The 21348-nt window shown below is 43.9% G+C and overlaps 1 protein-coding gene across 2 annotated transcripts in view; it reads left to right on the top strand.

The window, feature by feature from the left end:
• Positions 1–21348, top strand: part of LOC137629702 (transmembrane protein 62-like) — a 113841-nt gene that overhangs the window by 20946 nt on the left and 71547 nt on the right. For both annotated transcript variants that reach the window (XM_068361260.1, XM_068361259.1), the window contains exons 4-6: positions 3404–3541; positions 3671–3892; positions 11124–11337. In XM_068361260.1, coding sequence (XP_068217361.1) covers positions 3404–3541; positions 3671–3892; positions 11124–11337 — 574 coding nt within the window. The remainder of the gene's footprint in view (positions 1–3403; positions 3542–3670; positions 3893–11123; positions 11338–21348) is intronic.

Here is a 21348-nt window from a genome sequence, read left to right as displayed (position 1 = left end):
GCCCTGTTCATCGAGTTAGGGAGACCCCACCTCCGCCCCCTTCAGTATCATCTAGCGGCTCACTGGATAAAGGACATGACGCTAGAGACGATCTCAGTTCCTGTTTCCGAAGAGAGGAGGTCTACTCTCACGTGGTGAAAGAACAGCTTTCTTCTCAAGGAAGTCTACCTTTGGCTGTTCAGAAACCCGACCGCCGTCTCTTCTCTGACGCATCAGACACGGGCTGGGGTGCGACTTTGGACGGACAGGAATGCTCGGGAACATGGAATCAGGAGCTAAGGACACTTCACATCTATTGCAAGGAGCTGTTGGCGGTTCATCTGGCCTTGATAAACTTCAAGTCCCTCCAGCTTAACAAGGTGGTGGAGGTGGACTCTGACAACACCACAGCCTTGGCTTACATCTCCAAGCAGGGAGGGACTCATTCGTGGAAGTTGTTCTAGATCGCAAGGGACCTCCTCATCTGGTTAAAAGATCGAAAGCTCACGCTGGTAACGAGGTTCATTCAGGGCGATATGAATGTCATGGCAGATCGCCTTAGCCGGAAGGGTCAGGTCATCCCCACAGAGTGGACCCTTCACAAGAATGTTTGCAGCAGACTTTGGGCCCTGTGGGGTCAGCCAACCATAGATCTGTTCGCTACCTCGATAACCTAGAGGCTCCCGTTGTATTGTTCTCCGATTCCAGACCCAGCAGCAGTTCACGTGGATGCTTTTCTGCTGGATTGGTCCCATCTCGACCTGTATGCATTCCTGCCGTTCAAGATTGTCAACAGGGTACTTCAGAAGTTCGCCTCTCGCAAAGGGACACGGCTGACGTTGGTTGGCTCCGCTCTGGCCCGCGAGAGAATGGTTCATAGAGGTACTGCAATGGCTGGTCGACATTCCCAGGACTCTTCCTCTAGGAGTGGACCTTCTTCGTCTACCTCACGTAAAGAAGGTACATCCAAACCTCCACGCTCTTCGTCTGACTGCCTTCAAACTTTCGAAAGACTCTCAAGAGCTAGGGGCTTTTCGAAGGAGGCAGCCAGAGCGATTGCCAGAGCAAGGAGGACATCCACTCTCAGAGTCTATCAGTCTAAAGGGGAAGTCTTCCGAAGCTGGTACAAGGCCAATGCAGTTTCCTCATCCAGTACCACTGTAACCCAGATTGCTGACTTCCTGTTACATCTAAGGAACGTAAGATCCCTTTCAGCTCCTACGATTAAGGGTTACAGAAGTATGTTGGCAGCGGTTTTCCGCCATAGAGGCTTGGATCTTTCCACCAACAAAGATCTACAGGACCTCCTTAGGTCTTTTAAGACCTCAAAGGAACGTCGGTTGTCCACTCCAGGCTGGAATCTAGACGTGGTCCTAAGGTTCCTTATGTCATCAAGATTTGAACCTCTCCAATCAGCCTCTTTTAAGGACCTCACATTAAAAACTCTTTTCCTCGTGTGCTTGACAACAGCTAAAAGAGTAAGTGAGACCCACGCCTTCAGCAGGAACATAGTTTTCACATCTGAAACGGCTACATGTTCCTTGCAGCTCGGTTTTTTGCTAAAACGAGCTTCCTTCACGTCCTTGGCCTAAGTCGTTCGAGATCCCAAGCCTGTCCAACTTGGTGGGGGACGAACTGGAGAGAGTACTTTGCCCAGTTAGAGCTCTTAGGTACTATCTAAAAAGGTCATAACCTTTACGAGGACAATCAGAAGCCTTATGGTGTGCTATCAAGAAGCCTTCTCTTCCAAGGTCTAAGAACTCAGTTTCTTACCTATTCAGGCTCCTGATTAGGGAAGCACATTCTCATCTGAAGGAAGAAGACCTTGCTTTGCTGAAGGTAAGGACACATGAAGTGAGAGCTGTGGCTACTTCAGTGGTCCTCAAACAGAACCGTTCTCTGCAGAGTGTTATGGATGCAACCTATTGGAGAAGCAAGTCAGTGTTCGCATCATTCTATCTCAAAGATGTCCAGTCTCTTTACGAGAACTGCTACACCCTGGGACCATTCGTAGCAACGAATGCAGTAGTAGGCGGGGGCTCAGCCACTACATTCCCATAATCCCATAACCTTTTTAACCTTTCTCTTGAATACTTTTTATGGGTTGTACGGTCGGCTAAGAAGCCTTCCACATCCTTGTTGATTTGGCGGGTGGTCAATTCTTTCTTGAGAAGCGCCGAGGTTAAAGGTTGTGATGAGGTCCTTTAGTATGGGTTGCAGCCCTTTATACTTCAGCACCTAAGAGTCGTTCAGCATCCTAAGAGGACCGCTACGCTCAGTAAGGAAGACGTACTTAATAAAGGCAGAGTAATGGTTCAAGTCGTCTTCCTTACCAGGTACTTATTTATTTTATGTTATTTTTGAATAACTAATAAAATAAAATACGGGATACTTAGCTTCTTTGTTAACATGTATGCTGGTCTCCACCCACCACCCTGGGTGTGAATCAGCTACATGATTATCGGGTAAGATTAATATTGAAAAATGTTATTTTCATTAGTAAAATAAATTTTTGAATATACTTACCCGATAATCATGATTTAATTGACCCACCCTTCCTCCCCATAGAGAACCAGTGGACCGAGGAAAAAATTGAGGTGGTGTTGACAAGAAGTACTGGAGTACCTGACCACAGATGGCGCTGTGGTGTTCACCCCCACCTGTATAGCGATCGCTGGCGTATCCCGACCGTAGATTTCTGTCGGCAACAGAGTTGACAGCTACATGATTATCGGGTAAGTATATTCAAAAATTTATTTTACTAATGAAAATAACATTTTAGCAAGGCACTGTAGATGATTTATAATTCCACTTTGAATGAATTAAATGAAGAGAACTATGAAGGAAAAAGCTTTCAATCATATGACAGTCATTAAACATTTGTGTGTTCTTACACTCACAGACCCTGTCATTTTTTTACTTTCCGTTATATCCAAAGAAAAGACTACTCAAAAGTAGTCAGCCCCAACAATAATGGGAACTGAAGGTGAATTAGTTACTGTTGAGAGAGAGCGGATACTCATTCCTCAGCTAATTTATACATGAACCAAAGAGTCTTCTGAATAAAAATTGTCATCTGCCCTTCAAAAACTGCTTACTTTTTGTTTGTATTTTGTCATCAATCATAGTCAAAGATATTGTTATCACCCTATGTATGTTATGTTTGATTTTGTTAAATGCAGATGAAAATCTCTCGAGTTTAAGTGTCCCTGAATATTTTTCCTTTTGTGTTGAAGCGTTTGCTACAATACCAAAATAGCAAAGAGTTCAGTGAGGTGATCTTGTTATTTCATTCACATACGGTACTGTATTTAGTTCTGCTTGAGGGAAAAAAATACACATTTATGAGACTATGGCTATTTTCTATTTACACACTGCGTTTAGTTCTGCTTGAAAAAAATTTATTATTCCTCTTCATGTGCAGGTGACCTGACAAATTCAAAAACGTATGGAGTTAAAGTCGCAGAAATTCCAGAAGAATGGTCTATATATAGACGTGTTGTGAAGGAACGAATTAGTCGCAACAATTCTTCTATTTGGTTAGACATTGCTGGAAACCATGGTGAGTATTACACCTTTTACTCTTCATTATATTCATTTGTAGTAAATAACATTTATTTGTTGACATAACTAAATTTGTTTACAATTTTCAGTGTATGTGATGAATAATAGTTTCATTCTTTTTCCTTAGATAATTTTGATGAGGTGGCACACTCATACTTCAAGGCCAATGCTGTGCAGTCATCCTTCACAGCATCAAGAACAGCCCTAGGTGTTACTGTAGCTGGTATTGGAGGACAGAATATTACTTTTCTTCCTGTTGATGCCTCTTTGAAACCTGGAATTCGGGCATATAATTTTCTAGGATACCTTCCAGAGGATGAGTTCAAGAATTTACATCGAGCAGCTGAAGGCAAGTTCTTTAGACTAGAAAGATTTTCAAGATGGTCTATTTAGAAAGCTTATAAGTACTGTATATATCCATACATATGCTGTAATGGGCTATACATCATTGCAATTAAACCATTTGAATGACAGTTGAAGCTAAAATTTTAACATCCAATTGTATTCCGTGCTATTAAGGAAATTATCTTGTCTTATAGTTAAATGCTTGTTGCTTAAGGTAGTATACATGGAGGCCATACAATTTATCCTGTCACTTCCCCAAAAAATAACTTTTTTCAATATTTAACTTAGCCGGTGATTATAATAGCTGCAACTCTGTTGCTTGACAGAAAACTCTAAGGTAAAACTCGCCAGCGATCGCTACACAGGTTGCAGGTGTGCAAAACAGCGCCATCTGTCGTCCAGATACCCAGTACTCAATGTAAACAAAGACTCAATTTTCTCTCTCGTGCTACCGACAAGACGTACTTACTCGCTGTTGCTAAACTGGATTTGTTTTCACAACTAATTGGTGAAGTACACTATTCTAGTTTTGAGCTTTCGCTGTGCAGGCTTTCTCTTCACAATTCCTTGAACTCTTTTTGATTACGGATTCTTTGTTGATGACTTTTTGATAGTTTTTGAATTCCCCCTTGACCAATTCAAAATGGCTGACCCTTCACAAGTCCCAAAATTTAGGAAGTGCAATGCTAGGGACTGTTCAAGGCGTCTTCCGAAGGCCTCTATCGACCCTCACACTGTTTGTTCCAATTGTCGGGATAAAACCTGTCAATTGGAAGATCGATGTGAGGAGTGCGTTGGGCTTTCGGAATTCGATTTTATCGAATTCCAAAAGTATACACTTAGGCTAGAGAGAGATAGAGTTAGGAGAAGTTCCTCTCGTTCTATTGACATTTCCTCTCCTCATGCCCCACAACCTATTCCTTCCCCTGTAGTGGTTGCTCCTAATCCCCCTTCTGGCACTCAGGAACCTTCGATGGCTGATATGATGCGTGCCATCCAAGCTCTGGGTGAGAGAGTTGAGTCCCTGGCTAGTGACCGTAATCAGCTCATGGCGGATGTGAAGGAGCTGAAGTGTAAAAGTGCAGTGGGAAGTGCTAAAGTGAGTCATAGTGTTGTGGATAGTGTTGCGCTTGAGGGTTCGTCTGTTCGTGCCTGTCGTCCTCCTAGTCCGGGACCTCTTGCAAGCTCCCAAGTCCAGGGGAGAAGCAATGTCGTACGACAAATGGGTTCGAGAGGCTTTAATCAGCGAACAGACGTTCCCTCCGTGGTATCGGGCGTATCTACCCAAGATCGCCCCTGCCTAACAAAGACGAGAGAGCCCATTTATACCTCGTCTTCGGAAGGTGTTTCTCGCAAGAAACCATGGACCAAGGTCTCACGACCGTTAAAGCGCAAGTCGGTCCCTTCCGCACAAGTCCAACGGCCCAGCTGTAGCCACTGGGTCAGTTCGGACTTGCTGCAGTCATCCGATGACTGCTCACCTCCTAAGAGAGGCAAAGCGGTACCGCTTCAGACAGTTACACCGTCTGTCGCCGCACCTGCTCCTGTAGACCCTAAGTGGTCTTTACTGCAAGACATGCAGTCTCAACTAACGTCGCTTATGCAGGACTTTCGTGCGGAGAAGGTTGCTGCCGCACCAGCTAGTACAGCTCCTTGCCTACAACCACCCACACGATCGGTTGTGCGTCCTGGGGACGCTGAGGTAACCTTCTCACGCACTCCAGTTGAGAGAGTTCCGCCACCCATGCGTTCCAGTGTGATCTGCCAGCCGCATGTTGACGTTCAGCGACGCATGGAGGTATCCGTTGATGTTCGTGAGGTTCAACAACCGTCAGAGTTGTTTTGTTTTGACGCGGTGCGTCAACCTCCGCAACCCAGTGTGGTTGCCACTGCTCACCCACATCAGTCTAGACAGTCTGGAGTAGACGCTGTGCGTCCCCGCGCTGCTATGGTTGTTGCCAGCTCACAGACTGGGCAACAGTTCCATGACGTTGCGTCCGGCTCAGTCACGCATGCACCCGTGCGACCGGACTCAGCTAACCAGCCGTTACCCACTCCGTTGCCGCTTCCTCATCAATACTTGGATGAAGGACTTTCTGATGATGATGGTGCTGCACACGTAGATGAACCGCATTCAGAACTGGACGAGCCTAAGTCTACGCAACCCTCTTTGGACTTTAGGAAAGTTTTGGCCCTGTTCAAAGAGATGTTTCCGGACCAGTTTGTGTCTGTGGCTCCGCGTTCTCCTCCGTCAGAGTTTGTGTTAGGCATGCCGTCAACCACTCCTGCCTTTACTAGACTCGTCTTCGCACGCTCGTCCAAGAGAGCTTTGCGGGTGATAGGAGAATGGCTGCAGTCCAAAAAGAGTTTAGGGAAGACAGCTTTTACGTTTCCCCCTGCTAGACTCTCTTCTAGATCGAGCGTCTGGTATGCCACGGGAGAAGTTCTCGGCTTGGGAGTTCCTGCCTCTGCCCAGGGCGACTTCTCAAGTCTTGTAGACTCTCCCCGCCGCCTAGCCATGAGACGCTCCAAAATATGTTGGTCATCTTCGGACCTGGACCACCTTTTGAAAGGTATCTTTAGAGCCTTCGAGGTTTTTAACCTCCTAGACTGGTGTCTAGGAGCTCTAAGCAGAAAGATCTCTCCGATGGAGAAGGAGACTTCCTTGCTCATTATGTCCTGCATGGACAAGGCCGTACGTGATGGGTCTAATGAGCTTGCTGCATCTTTTGTGTCCGGAGTCCTTAAGAAGCGTGAAAACCTATGCTCATTCCTTTCAGCTGGAGTTACACCATGCCAGAGATCCGAACTTCTGTTTGCTCCTCTTTCCAAGTGCCTTTTTCCAGAGGACCTGATTAAAGAAATTGCTGCTTCTTTGATACAGAAGGATACTCACGATCTTGTTGCGTCATCTGCTCGCAAAGCCACCCCTTTGCCTACCCTGTCAGCTAGACCAAGGATGGACACTCCAGCGTCCCGTTTTATTCCGCCCTTTCGTGGCAGAGCCTCCAGCAGAGGAGGTGCTCGTGCCGAAGGGAGACGTGGAAAGAAGAAAGGAACCAAGTCCTTTAAGGGCAGAGTCTGACTGCCAGCTTCTTCAGACAGCAGTGGGAGCCAGACTCAAGAACTTCTGGCAGACCTGGGAAAAGAGAGGCGCAGATGCACAATCTGTGAAGTTGCTCAGAGAGGGGTACAAGATCCCGTTTGTACGAAAACCCCCTCTAGCAACGTCTCCCATCGATCTCTCTCCCAGGTACAGAGAGGAAGACAAGAGACGAGCATTGAAACAGGAAGTGTCTCTCTTACTAGAGAAGGGAGCGGTAGTCAAAGTCCTGGACCATCAATCCCCGGGATTCTACAACAGTCTCTTCTTGGTGTCAAAGAAGACAGGAGGGTGGAGGCCGGTGCTAGACGTCAGTGCGCTGAATGTCTTTGTCACAAAGCAGACGTTCTCCATGGAGACCACAAAGTCGGTTCTAGCAGCGGTCAGAAGGGAAGACCGGATGGTCTCTTTAGACCTAAGGGACGCCTACTTCCACGTCCCCATCCACCCGGACTCCCAACCTTTTCTGAGATTTGTCTTCGAAAAGGTTGTCTACCAGTTTCAAGCCCTGTGCTTTGGCCTAAGCACAGCTCCTCTTGTGTTTACGAGGCTGATGAGGAATGTAGCCAAATTCCTTCATTTAGCGGACATCCGAGCCTCCCTCTATTTGGACGACTGGCTTCTCAGAGCTTCTTCCAGTCGTCGCTGTCTGAAGGATCTAAAGTGGACTCTAGATCTGACCAAGGAATTGGGTCTCCTTGTCAATATGGAAAAGTCACAAGTGGTCCCATCCCAAACTATTGTGTATTTAGGGATGGAGATTCACAGTCTAGCTTTTCGGGCTTTTCCGTCGGCCCCCAGAACAAGCCAAGCCCAGTTATGCATCCAGAACATGCTGAAGAAGGAACGATGTTCAGTCAGGAACTGGATGAGTCTGATAGGGACGCTATCATCCCTGGAACAGTTCGTGTCATTAGGAAGACTACACCTCCGTCCTCTTCAATATCACCTAGCATTTCACTGGAAAAAGGACAAGACGCTAGAAGCGGTCTCGATCCCCGTTTCCGAGAAGATGAAGTCTTGCCTGACATGGTGGAAGGACATTATCAGCCTCAGAGAGGGTCTGCCCCTGGCTGTTCAGACTCCCAACCACGTTCTCTTCTCGGACGCATCGGACGTAGGCTGGGGGGCGACATTAGACGGTCGGGAATGCTCGGGAATATGGAACTCGAGTCAAAGGACAATGCATATCAACTGCAAGGAGCTACTGGCAGTACATCTGGCCTTGAAAAGCTTCAGGTCTCTCCTTCAAGGCAAAGTGGTGGAGGTGAACTCGGACAACACCACTGCTTTGGCGTACATCTCCAAGCAAGGAGGGACCCACTCACTGACGTTGTACGAGATCGCAAGGGACCTCCTCACCTGGTCAAAAGGTCTAAACATATCACTAGTAATGAGGTTCATCCAAGGCAACTTGAATGTCATGGCAGATTGTCTCAGTCGGAAGGGACAAATAATTCCAACAGAATGGACCCTCCACAAGGATGTATGCAAGAGACTTTGGGCCACCTGGGGCCAGCCAACCATAGATCTCTTCGCAACCTCGATGACCAAGAGGCTCCCAATATATTGCTCACCAATCCCGGACCCGGCAGCAGTTCATATAGATGCCTTTCTCCTAGATTGGTCACATCTAGATCTATATGCATTCCCTCCGTTCAAGATTGTCAACAAGGTACTGCAGAAGTTCGCCTCTCACGAAGGGACAAGGTTGACGCTAGTTGCTCCCCTCTGGCCCGCGAGAGAATGGTTCACCGAGGTACTTCGATGGCTAGTAGACGTTCCCAGAACTCTTCCCCTAAGGGTGGACCTTCTACGTCAGCCACACGTAAAGAAGGTACACCAAGGCCTCCACGCTCTTTGTCTGACTGCCTTCAGACTATCGAAAGACTCTCGAGAGCTAGAGGCTTTTCGAAGGAGGCAGCCAGAGCGATTGCTAGAGCAAGGAGAACATCCACCCTTAGAGTCTACCAATCGAAGTGGGAAGTCTTCCGAAACTGGTGCAAGTCAGTATCTGTATCCTCGACCAGTACCTCTGTAACTCAAATAGCTGACTTCCTCTTATATCTGAGGAAAGAACGATCTCTTTCAGCCCCCACTATCAAGGGTTACAGAAGCATGTTGGCATCAGTCTTCCGTCACAGAGGCTTAGATCTTTCCAACAATAAAGATCTACAGGACCTCCTTAAGTCTTTTGAGACCACGAAGGAGCGTCGTTTGGTTACACCTGGTTGGAATTTAGACATGGTACTAAGATTCCTCATGTCAGACAGGTTCGAGCCGCTACAATCAGCCTCCCTGAAAGATCTCACCTTAAAGACTCTTTTCCTGGTATGCTTAGCCACAGCTAAAAGAGTCAGTGAGATTCATGCCTTCAGCAAGAACATCGGATTTTCATCTGAAACGGCTACATGTTCTCTACAACTTGGTTTTCTAGCCAAAAACGAGCTGCCTTCTCAACCTTGGCCAAAATCGTTCGATATTCCAAGCTTATCGAATATGGTTGGAAATGAACTAGAAAGAGTCTTATGCCCTCTGAGAGCTCTTAAGTTCTATTTAAAACGAACTAAACCTTTACGAGGCCCGTCTGAAGCTTTATGGTGTTCAGTTAAGAAACCATCTTTGCCTATGTCAAAGAATACTTTATCCTATTTTATCAGACTGTTAATACGAGAAGCTCATTCCCATCTGAGTGAGGAAGACCAAGCTTTGCTGAAGGTAAGGACACACGAAGTTAGAGCTGTCGCAACTTCCGTGGCCTTTAAACAAAATAGATCTCTGCGAAGTATAATGGACGCAACCTATTGGAGAAGCAAGTCAGTGTTCGCGTCTTTTTATCTTAAGGATGTCCAGTCTCTTTACGAGGACTGCTACACTCTGGGACCATTCGTAGCAGCGAGTGCAGTAGTGGGTGAGGGCTCAACCACTACAATTCCCTAATTCCATAACCTTTTTAATCTTTCTCTTGAAATGTTTTTATTGTTGTTTTTGGGTTGTCCGGAAGGCTAAGAAGCCTTTCGCATCCTGGTTGATTTGGCGGGTGGTCAAAGTCATTTCTTGAGAAGCGCCTAGATTAGGGGTTTTGATGAGGTCCTGTTGTATGAGTTGCAACCCTTGATACTTCAGATCCTAGGGGTCGATCAGCATCCTGAGAGGATCGCGAGGCTCCGTAAGGAAGACGTACTTAAAAAGGCAGAGTAATTGTTCAAGTCGACTTCCTTACCAGGTACCTATTTATTTTGTTTTTGTTATTTTGATAACTTCTAAAATTAAATAAAAACTCTTAGCTCATAATAATGTAAACATATATTGCTGGTCTCTACCCACCCCCCTGGGTGTGAATCAGCTATTATAATCACCGGCTAAGTTAAATATTGAAAAATGTTATTTTGATAATAAAATAAATTTTTGAATATACTTACCCGGTGATTATAAATTAAAGGACCCTCCCTTCCTCCCCAATAGAGACGCAGTGGAACGAGGAGAAAATTGAGTCTTTGTTTACATTGAGTACTGGGTATCTGGACGACAGATGGCGCTGTTGGGCACACCTGCAACCTGTGTAGCGATCGCTGGCGAGTTTTACCTTAGAGTTTTCTGTCGAGCAACAGAGTTGCAGCTATTATAATCAGCTATTATAATCACCGGGTAAGTATATTCAAAAATTTATTTTATTATAAAAATAACATTTTTCTGAGTTATACAAATGTTAGTCCTTTTTAATATGGATATATCTTCAGTAGTGCTGGAATGACCATAAAATCACTAAAAAAATACTGTAATGGGTAAAGACATATGGAGTGAGGATAAGCCCCGCATACCCACCTGTCATAGAATAGCCCATTTTGTCCTCAGGCTTAGGACTGAAACGGGTGGTTGAAGTGGGATATTTAGGTTAAATAGCTCAGGTTTGTATAGCTAGGAAAAATGAAAATTAAATTTTAAATTCATTATTATTTTCCTAAGTTTACAAACCTTGTTTCTTTCTTTTAGGAAAGTTGCTGTTTGCTTCATGGTTTTTTATTTTAAGATACCAAAACAAGTGTTGTTACTCTCAATAGAAAATTAGATCATTAAAGAATGTTGTCCTGAAAGTCATTACTGTTATTGTTTTATTTGTTTGTTTCCACAGAAGCACATAACCGAGGTGACATTATTGTATTCTATGGCCACTATCCAATTAGTACAATAGTGTCCTCAACGGATTTGACAAAACTCCTGTCTACTGGGTCAGCATATGTATGTGGGCATCTCCACACTGGTTTTGGCACAGTTGATCCTATGTGGACAAGACATCCAAATGGATTGATGGAACTGGAACTATCAGACTGGGCACACACTCACAGGTTAGTCTAAGATATTATTTTGTTTCACTGCCAACCAATCTTTTATAATAAGCCCAATTGTAATATAAAAACACATACAGTACTGTACTTTAGTCCCCATTGAAAAATATTCAAAACAAAAGCACCACTTATCAAGTTTTCCCTTATTCTATCTATAAGCAGCAGACTGCCCCACTCTTAGTGTGTGTGAGGTGGTACATTGCCCTTGAGAAAGGGCTAGAGCTGTTCCTATTCTAAGGACAAGAATTAATTGTCTTCTAGGAACTCTCACTGCTCCATATATAAAGACATGATCTCTTCCACTGTTTGAACATTTCCCTTTGAAAAGATCTGAGTCACTCTTATCAAAGGCTATGAGCTGCTGTTTCAAAGTATATAGTTGATTCTTACCTCACTAGTTTTAGCAACATGTCTAGGGAACCAGCTCACTCCAAGTCCAATCTTGTTATATGCAGGGCATTTAGAATTGTTTCCAGTCCAACAGATTTCCATCATTATGAGAACAGTAAAGTTATTGTTTCAAGCTGTTAAGATCTGATGGATTTGTTGGAAAAACTCAAATCTTGGTAGCAAATTTAAGTGATGTCTCATCTCATTCCTCTCCATAAAGTTCCTTAAAGAAATGGTCAGAAAATTTCATTTGGCCCAAATTAGAATAACATTTACTAATTCAACAGGTAATGGTCAGGCTCCTTTAACCCATGCAAAAGAAGACCTGATATAACTTTGACATGGGTAAGGTCCATGTGATAGAAATGTTTGACTCTCCTAACTGGCCATTTGCTGAATAAGATAGGGCGTTTTTAGTTTGATTCTTGATTGGATGAGCAGCCTTTTGTATCTGGAGAGGCATTGAAAGGCCAGTTAAGACAGAAGAGTCCCTGACTTTTGACCTTCCTTCAGTTGAGGCTATCATAGATATTTTGTCAGATGATAAAGATAGGATAGTAGAAGAGACAGTTGGAAGCTATGATAAGCATATGCCTTTTCCTCATCACTGATATCTGCTGGATTAGAGGCTTGATAGATTCTATTGAATTAAAAATCTTTCTTTGAAAGTATCAAGTCAGTATCTAGTCACTGTACCCAGGAGACTTATCCTTCTCCTTCCCTCTCCTAATTACTATTCAAAGTGAACACCCTTGAAAAAATAGCACTTCTAGTTTCTTGCTGCTGTTAACTTGCAATAGGGAGAATTGGAAGAAAATAATGTGTTTCTCCGGGGAAACAGTCCAAAGGGCATGAAGATTGTCTCATCACTGAGCAGGTCATCCATTTTGGTAATAATGATGATTATCAACTTCCTGGCAAATCTTACCTGAAGAAAGGGATGGAAGCTCATAGGCATTCTCTAATTTGGTTTCATCCTTGAGTAAGAGAGATTTGAGTTCATAGTCATAGTAGCATCTTTGTGGCTACTAGGACTGAAATTCAAGAATGACAGTCCCAGGCAATATGCCATGCAATCACCAAGTTGAAAGAAAGATTTCCCACAAACTCCTCCATCCATTGCTAGAGAGGGGAACAGTTTTGTGCATTCAGGAATTTTCAGGTCAGGCAGAAAGTCCTCCTCTAAAGTAAGGATAAAGTGAGGCTGCAAACCTGTGGCTGGATTCTCATGTAGGGCTTATCGCCTGAAACCTTGGAAGTCATGTAAATATTTAGAAGTAGAACCTTGAGTGGTAACGAAAAGTAGCTGACCTTCCTATTAACATCTTGATCATTTTACTTAACCTATACAAAACAGACTCAGAGAGATAACAGGCAGTGGAGAGAGAGAGTTGATGTCAGTGAGAAAGACTCAAGTATTAGTGGGAGTAACCAATGGTATACATTGAATTTACAGTTGTATCTTACTTTTTTCCAAAGGGACAGGAAATTGGCATTCATTATCAATCTCGGCCCCCTTTCATGATGGAAACTAGACTTTCTAGCATAGTGCTTTTTCTTTATAGCTCAAAAATTTGTTTGTTCTCACATAAATACAAACCATTTGCTCTTTACTATGAATATAAATGTTAGCACAAGCTGGCAAATGGCTATAAAATTTTTAATGAGGGGTCAACAACCTCATCGGTTGTTACTGGTGATAGCGGGAGAAGTACCGTCCCCCGCTCACTCATACCATCTTCACTTTGATTTTAGCCATGTAGGAGACAGACATCTCCATCCACTTCACTGGCTATTGCAAAGAAAGCTTTTCTCTGGATTTGTTCCCATTGATGCTTGCATCTCAGGGATTTTTTTCCTTGAGGCGGAGACTTGACTAGACTCAAGACTCTATTAAGTTTTTAGGTTGGTTAACCTGTTAAGCGTCACCCACGTGATAAACCGTTCACCACGATCTACTCAGTACCGCCTTCAACTGCATATTCCGTTCATGACTTTAACTGCCTTTTTCAAGCCGTCAGTCTCGTGATAATGCGTTTACTCGTATAGTAAGTATAAGATCACCACTTGGCAACACTCTCAGCATATGGGGGCTATAAATAGAAACTTTTATGATGTCTGGCAACTATTTTTCTGAAGGTAGCTTGATGTTAGAAAACTGGTAACTGGTTTCCTCTCAGTGCGCTTTGGGCGTGCATGCGGGAAAGGTTGTTTGATGTTCCTTTTGCAATGAGCGGTCTAAAGAGGAAGGTTATTTCTTTAGATGAAATAAATGATATTCTTGTTGAGGAATTTGATAATAATAACCTGTTTGATATTGAGAGCACTAGTTCTGAATCCTCCAGGGATGAGGATTTATAAGAAACAAAGTTTTCTTTCGATGCCGAGATAAAAAATGACTTCTCATTGCCGAATGACTGGACAACGAGATTTCACAAAACTATATAGGAAATGAAACGCCGAGAGAGAGAGAGAGAGAGAGAATAAAGTGGATAAATAATGTACCAATATATGACGAACATATTTGAAAACTATACAGGAAACGATATGGAGAGAGAGAGAGAGAGAGAGGAGTTGTCCCTATGCTTTTGTTGCTGATCCTGGCGTAAGATTTACAATTGAAGATAAAAAGAACTCATTAGAATATTCAGTATTATGTAGCCTTTTGAAATGAAATTATAGAAGTATTAATTGTTTTTTTACTCCACCATTTAATTAATATCCCCACTTTTAACTATAAATACGAATTATAAACATAAAGAGATAATATTAACTTTGAAAAATTATCATTAGTGAAATGACCGCTCAGGGCAAAAAAAGCGTGACGGTATGTTAGCGGCAACCTGGTCCAGGGGGGACGCTTAACAGGTTAAAGGTGAGAAACTGTAGCCAGGGGCTTACCTTTACTACCTCGGAGTTGGACTTCTCTGAAGTCTTAGGAACAGGAATCCTCTTGAGAAAATAATATACATTCAGAATTAAGGAAAGTATTTCATCTTGTATGGGAGTGGAAAGTATTTTACTTCTTAGTGGCCATTACCCTTCAGGTATACACCAGTGTTCTAGGACAATAGTCAGCCTTGGCACACAAGAACAAAATTAGGCAACAGAGGTACCTTGTTGACTGAGTTGTGATGGTATCCTATCTAGCCCTCCTCTACTGTTACCTAAAGCCTTCTTGGCTTTGTCACTAACTGAGACTTGAATCAGCCTGGAAGTGTCAGACCTAAAACTAAGTGCAATATTTAAAAGTTGAGAGCAAATATTTTTTGTCGAGTCGCTTGATATAACGTATTTCTTAGTTTACCAATTACTGGATTTATTGTATGTTGTTTTTGTTAATTTTTTTTAGTTTCTATTTCTTTTTTCATATTTTATAATTACAATCTGGTTTTACAACTAGGGAGGTAGATTTGGCATGTAGTGAAAAGGATAATACAGTAATAATGGTAATGATATTGATATAATTTGAATAAATATGAGTTATTAAGCAGCCAACACTGGAATAAATATGAGTTATTAAGCAGCCAACACTGTTTTCTACTTTCCTGTACTCAGTAGCTGGGAAGACAGAGGCCCTTTTCCTCTCATGAGATGGCATTGAAGTCCATGACTACTTACTATCCAGCATGATAAGAGCAGTATTTGACAAACCATGAATACAGAAAGATCTGTCGGTTACTCTCATTGCACTACTTTGGTGACAGTAAAAATGGTTTTGTCAACTTTCTATATACGATGATGGACTCCCCAAGGAGATATCCCAAATGGGAGAAGCTTCTACATCAACCCTATTTTTACTAATTCAAGAGGAACTTGGAAAGGAAAACTACCAAATTTTCAGCTGAGGCCACAGGAACTGTCTCTGAACCTTGCCAGGTTTCCATCTTCTAAATGGAACATGCTCTTTGATTGTTGCATTAAAAGGTGTATGGAGGCCCAATAATGCAAATATATTGTCCAAAGTTGAATTACATCTTTGTCTTTTATAGTTTCTTGAAAGCCCTTTACAAATGCTCTTTGTGAGGTTCAACATTTGAAGTGGTATGTCTCATTGCCTAACAAATGAGTAAAAATCATGATCCTTTGATAATAATGGATCACTTTTAAGGTAGGACTAGAGTTATTCTATTTTTAGTAATATAATTTTACACTGCCCTTTTTATGAATTAATTTTAATAGCTGTGTTACGATCAATTGAGGTATTACATTCCATAAATATATACCAAATGGGTCCTCATTAACCCAATCAATCACATCCCTCACTGGAATAAATTTTTCTCCTAAGTGTTGAGCCCTTTTCCAGATGTCATACTTAACTAATCTTACATACATACATATACCAAAGGCACTTCCCCCAATTTTGGGGGGTAGCCGACAACAACAAGAAACAAAACAAAAAAAAAAAAAAAAAAAAAAGAAAAAAAAAAAAAGGGGGACCTCTACTCTCTACGTTCCTCCAGCCTAACCAGGAACTCAGCCGAGTTCAGCTGGTACTGCTAGGGTGCCACAGCCCAACCTCCCACATTTCCACCACAGATGAAGCTTCATACTGCTGAGTCCCCTACTGCTGCTACCTCCGCTGTCATCTAAGGCACCGGAGGAAGCAGCAGGGCCTACCGGAACTGCGTCACAATCGCTCGCCATTCATTCCTATTTCTAGCACGCTCTCTTGCCTCTCTCACATCTATCCTCCTATCACCCAGAGCTTTCTTCACACCATCCATCCACCCAAACCTTGGCCTTCCTCTTGTACTTCTCCCATCAACTCTTGCATTCATCACCTTCTTTAGCAGACAGCCATTTTCCATTCTCTCAACATGGCCAAACCACCTCAACACATTCATATCCACTCTAGCCGCTAACTCATTTCTTACACCCGTTCTCACCCTCACCACTTCGTTCCTAACCCTATCTACTCGAGATACACCAGCCATACTCCTCAGACACTTCATCTCAAACACATTCAATTTCTGTCTCTCCATCACTTTCATTCCCCACAACTCCGATCCATACATCACAGTTGGTACAATCACTTTCTCATATAGAACTCTCTTTACATTCATGCCCAACCCTCTATTTTTTACTACTCCCTTAACTGCCCCCAACACTTTGCAACCTTCATTCACTCTCTGACGTACATCTGCTTCCACTCCACCATTTGCTGCAACAACAGACCCCAAGTACTTAAACTGATCCACCTCCTCAAGTAACTCTCCATTCAACATGACATTCAACCTTGCACCACCTTCCCTTCTCGTACATCTCATAACCTTACTCTTACCCACATTAACTCTCAACTTCCTTCTCTCACACACCCTTCCAAATTCTGTCACTAGTCGGTCAAGCTTCTCTTCTGTGTCTGCTACCAGTACAGTATCATCCGCAAACAACAACTGATTTACCTCCCATTCATGATCATTCTCGCCTACCAGTTTTAATCCTCGTCCAAGCACTCGAGCATTCACCTCTCTCACCACTCCATTAACTAATCTTAGCACGAAAAAATATTAATGCTAAAAAATTTACTGAATGAATTTACTTTTCCTTGATATATAATTTTATCTTTTTCAATATTAATCTTACCCGATGATCATGTAGCTGTCAACTCTGTTGCCCGACAGAAATCTACGGTCGGGATACGCCAGCGATCGCTATACAGGTGGGGGTGTACACAACAGCGCCATCTGTGAGCAGGTACTCAAGTACTTCTTGTCAACAAGAACTCAATTTTTCCTCTGTCGTGCCTCCGGCTAGACCTACTTGGATACGCTGTTGATTCTGGAGTTATTGTTCACGATTTGGTGATGTATTTGCTCTAGAGTTTAGCCTTCGCTATTCAGGAAGCTTTATCATTAGCTTAGCAAGCTTTTGGAATTAATTTGATTTAATTATGGTGACGAAGAGAGTATGGACTCTCTTTCACTTTTAAATGGCCGACCCTTCCCTTAGACGGAAGTGTTGGTGTCGAAGAGAGTATAGACTCTCTTTCACTTTTAAGAATTTATGCTATTTTAATTTTAATGTTTTTGAAAGAATTTCTTTGATAGTCTCGTACTTTTTCAAAGTTGAACTAACGTTTTGTTTAGTCTCCGCAGTTGTTGACGTTCAGAACGTTAAACTTGCGCTCTATCGTTACGATAGAGAGAGAGTTTTTCACTGTTTCACGTTGCAGTAAGAGTAAACCGATTCTAGCGTTTCGTTCATTCTTTCTTAGCTTAAATGGTTGTAATTCTAATAAAGGAACTTTTTATTTGGGAAACCTTTCAGTTTTTTTCCTTTAACAAATAATATTTTTTAACGATATATATAATTGGGCTCATCTCTCAGGTTCTAAGTCAAGAGAGAGAGAGAGAGAGATAGAGACGGAGGGAGAGAGAGGAGGATAAACGTTTCGTTCAAGCGGGTAACGTTGTTCTCGTTTTTTTTTTTTTTTTTTTTGCTCTTCTCCCTAGTCGATATAGGGGAAGAAGGTAAAACGTTTCTAGAGTTTTATTCTTGTTCCCAGGCTTTATGCGGTGAGAGATTTTAAACGTAGTTTATTTGATCTAGTGTTTAGTCTCTTTTCCAGCCACTGAATTCTTTATCTTTCATTATGTTTTTCTGTTACATTGTAATACTGTTTTCGCAATTACTACCTTTTAATGAAGGATAGGATTGCGTGTTTCAGGTACAAACCACTTAATGTTTCGAGTTCAGTGAAATAAGTGCAAACAGAAAATCAAAAGTGATAAAGTGATATGCGCAAAGTGTTACAGTTCGTCTGTTCGTGCCAGTTGTTCACCTAGTCCGATACCTCTTACAAGCTCCCAAGCCCAGGGGAGAAGTAATGTCGAAGGACTTATGGGTTCCTCAGGCCTTGATCGACGAACAGACGTTTCCCTCCGTGGTTTCGGGTGTATCTACACACGTTGCCGACGTGATCACCCCACCCACACAAAGACGAGAGAGCCCATTTATTCCTCGTCTGCGGAAGAGGTTTCTCGCAGAAACCATGGATCAATCTTGCAGATTTTAAGTGCAAGTCGGTCCCTTCCGCGCAAGTCCAACGGCCTAGGTGTAGCCACTGGGTCAGTTCGGACTCGCTGCAGTACGACAACTGCACACCTCCTAAAAGAGGCTAGGTGGAACCGCAACAGGCAGTAACTCCGTCTGTTGCCGCACCAGCTGTTTTAGACCCTCAGTCACAACGGACAGTAGCTCCGTTTGTTGTTGTCTTTCATAGACCCCAGTGGTCCATGCTGCAGACTATACAGTCTCAGCTTGCTCCTTCATACAGGAGTATCATGCTGGAAGGTTGACAATGCAGCCTGTTAACCTACAACCCGCCGAGGTTGTGCGCTCAGCAGATACTGCGGCTGCCTGCTCCCACCTTCCACCTGTGAGAGCTCCACCACCGATGCGCAGTCCACCCTGCCAGACGCATGTTCTTGCTGCACCATCTGCTAACATGCGTGAGCTACCGCATCAGCAGTGGGAAGGTTCTGTAGAGCTGCCGGGTTCCAGCACTATGCGGCATTCTCCGCAGCCCATGCAGCATGCTCTGCATACCTTACAGCATGCTCTGCATACCTTACAGCATGCTCTGCATACCTTACAGCATGCTCTGCATACCTTACAGCATGCTCTGCATACAGCATGCTCTGCATACCTTACAGCATGCTCTGCATACCTTTCAGCATGCTCTGCATACAGCATGCTCTGCATACCTTACAGCATGCTCTGCATACCTTACAGCATGCTCTGCATACCTTACAGCATGCTCTGCATACAGCATGCTCTGCATACCTTACAGCATGCTCTGCATACAGCATGCTCTGCATACCTTACAGCATGCTCTGCATACAGCATGCTCTGCATACCTTACAGCATGCTCTGCATACCTTACAGCATGCTCTGCATACAGCATGCTCTGCATTCCTTACAGCATGCTCTGCATACCTTACAACATGCTCTGCATACCTTACAGCATGCTCTGCATACCATACCGCATGCTCCTCAACCCACCGCAGCCTCACCCATGCACAGTCAACCCTGCCAGATGTATGATGACTCCCACACACAGAGCACTCCGTTGCCGTGCGGGAGCTACCACAAGCTGCCGTGTTTTGACACGGTGTGTCAGCCTCCGCAACACACTGTGGTTACCGCCACTCGCCAGCAGCAAACTAGTCAGGCAGGAGTTGAGGCTTCCCCACACATCTTTGGTTGTTGCCAACTCACAAACTGTCATGCAGTTACATGACGTTGCCTTCTGGTCTGCTACTTATACACCAGTGCTGTATGTCCTCACGCTCCTGTTGTGGTTGACAGTTCAGTTTTTGACAGTTCACAGACTGTCAAGCAGTTTCATAACGTTGCCTTCTGGTCTGCTGCTTTTGCACCAGTGAAACCCTCACTGAGAGAACTTAGCTTTTCTCGGATATGGTTCCTGTAGATGAGAAAGTGCTGTTCTCCCTCCTTCTGATATTCCCTTGAGGACTCTGTCATTTGGAGAGGAGCCTTAAGCTGCTTAGCCTCCTATGGACTTTTATTTAAGCATAACATGCTTCCAGGGAGGGTAAATGGTTCCGCTTCAGTCGCTAACCCCGTCTGTTGCCACACCTGCTCCCATAGACCTTGAGCTTTGTTGCAAGACATGCAGTCCAAGCTTAGTCCTTGATAGAGGATTTTTTTTTACGGAGTCAGTGTGTCACTGGGAAGACGTTCAACAACCAGCAGAGGTGACTTGTTGTGACGCAGTGCGGCAACCTCAGCAACCCGATAAGGAGTTGTCTGTACTACCCAGACAGTCTAGACAGTTTCGGGTTGTCGCTGTACTTCCTCGCTTCCCCATGGTTGACAGTTCACAGACTGTGCAGCAGTACCATGATCTTGTGTCCGGCTCCGTCAGACGACTGGCTTTTAAGAGCTCCCACAAGTCGTCGCTGTCTGGAGAATCTCAGATGGACTATGGATCTGACCAAGGAACTGGGCCTCCTGGTCAATTTAGAAAAGTCCCAGCTCGTCCCATCCCAGACCATTGTCTACCTGGGTATGGAGATTCAGAGTCGAGCTTTTCGGGCTTTTCCGTCGGCCCCAAGGATCAACCAAGCCCTAGAATGCATCCAGAGCATGCTGAGAAGGAACCGATGCTCAGTCAGGCAGTGGATGAGTCTAACAGGGACACTTTCATCGCTGGCCCTGTTCATCGAGTTAGGGAGACTCCACCTCCGCCCCCTTCAGTATCATCTAGCTGCTCACTGGATAAAGGACATGACGCTAGAGACGGTCTCAGTTCCTGTTTCCGAAGAGATGAGGTCTACTCTAACGTGGTGGAAGAACAGTTTTCTTCTCAAGGAAGGTCTACCTTTGGCTGTTCAGAAACCCGACCGCCGTCTCTTCTCGGACGCATCAGACACGGGCTGGGGTGCGACATTGGACGGACAGGAATGCTCGGGAACATGGAATCAGGAGCAAAGGACACTTCACATCAATTGCAAGGAGTTGTTGGCGGTTCATCTGGCCTTGATAAACTTCAAGTCCCTCCAGCTAAACAAGGTGGTGGAGGTGGACTCCGACAACACCACAGCCTTGGCTTACATCTCCAAGCAGGGAGGGACTCATTCGAGGAAGTTGTTC

This window comes from Palaemon carinicauda, chromosome 37 (assembly GCF_036898095.1).
Source record: "Palaemon carinicauda isolate YSFRI2023 chromosome 37, ASM3689809v2, whole genome shotgun sequence".
Taxonomy (NCBI): domain Eukaryota; kingdom Metazoa; phylum Arthropoda; class Malacostraca; order Decapoda; family Palaemonidae; genus Palaemon; species Palaemon carinicauda.
The sequence above is the reverse complement of the archived record's forward strand: the minus strand, read 5'-3'. Positions and strand labels throughout refer to the sequence as shown.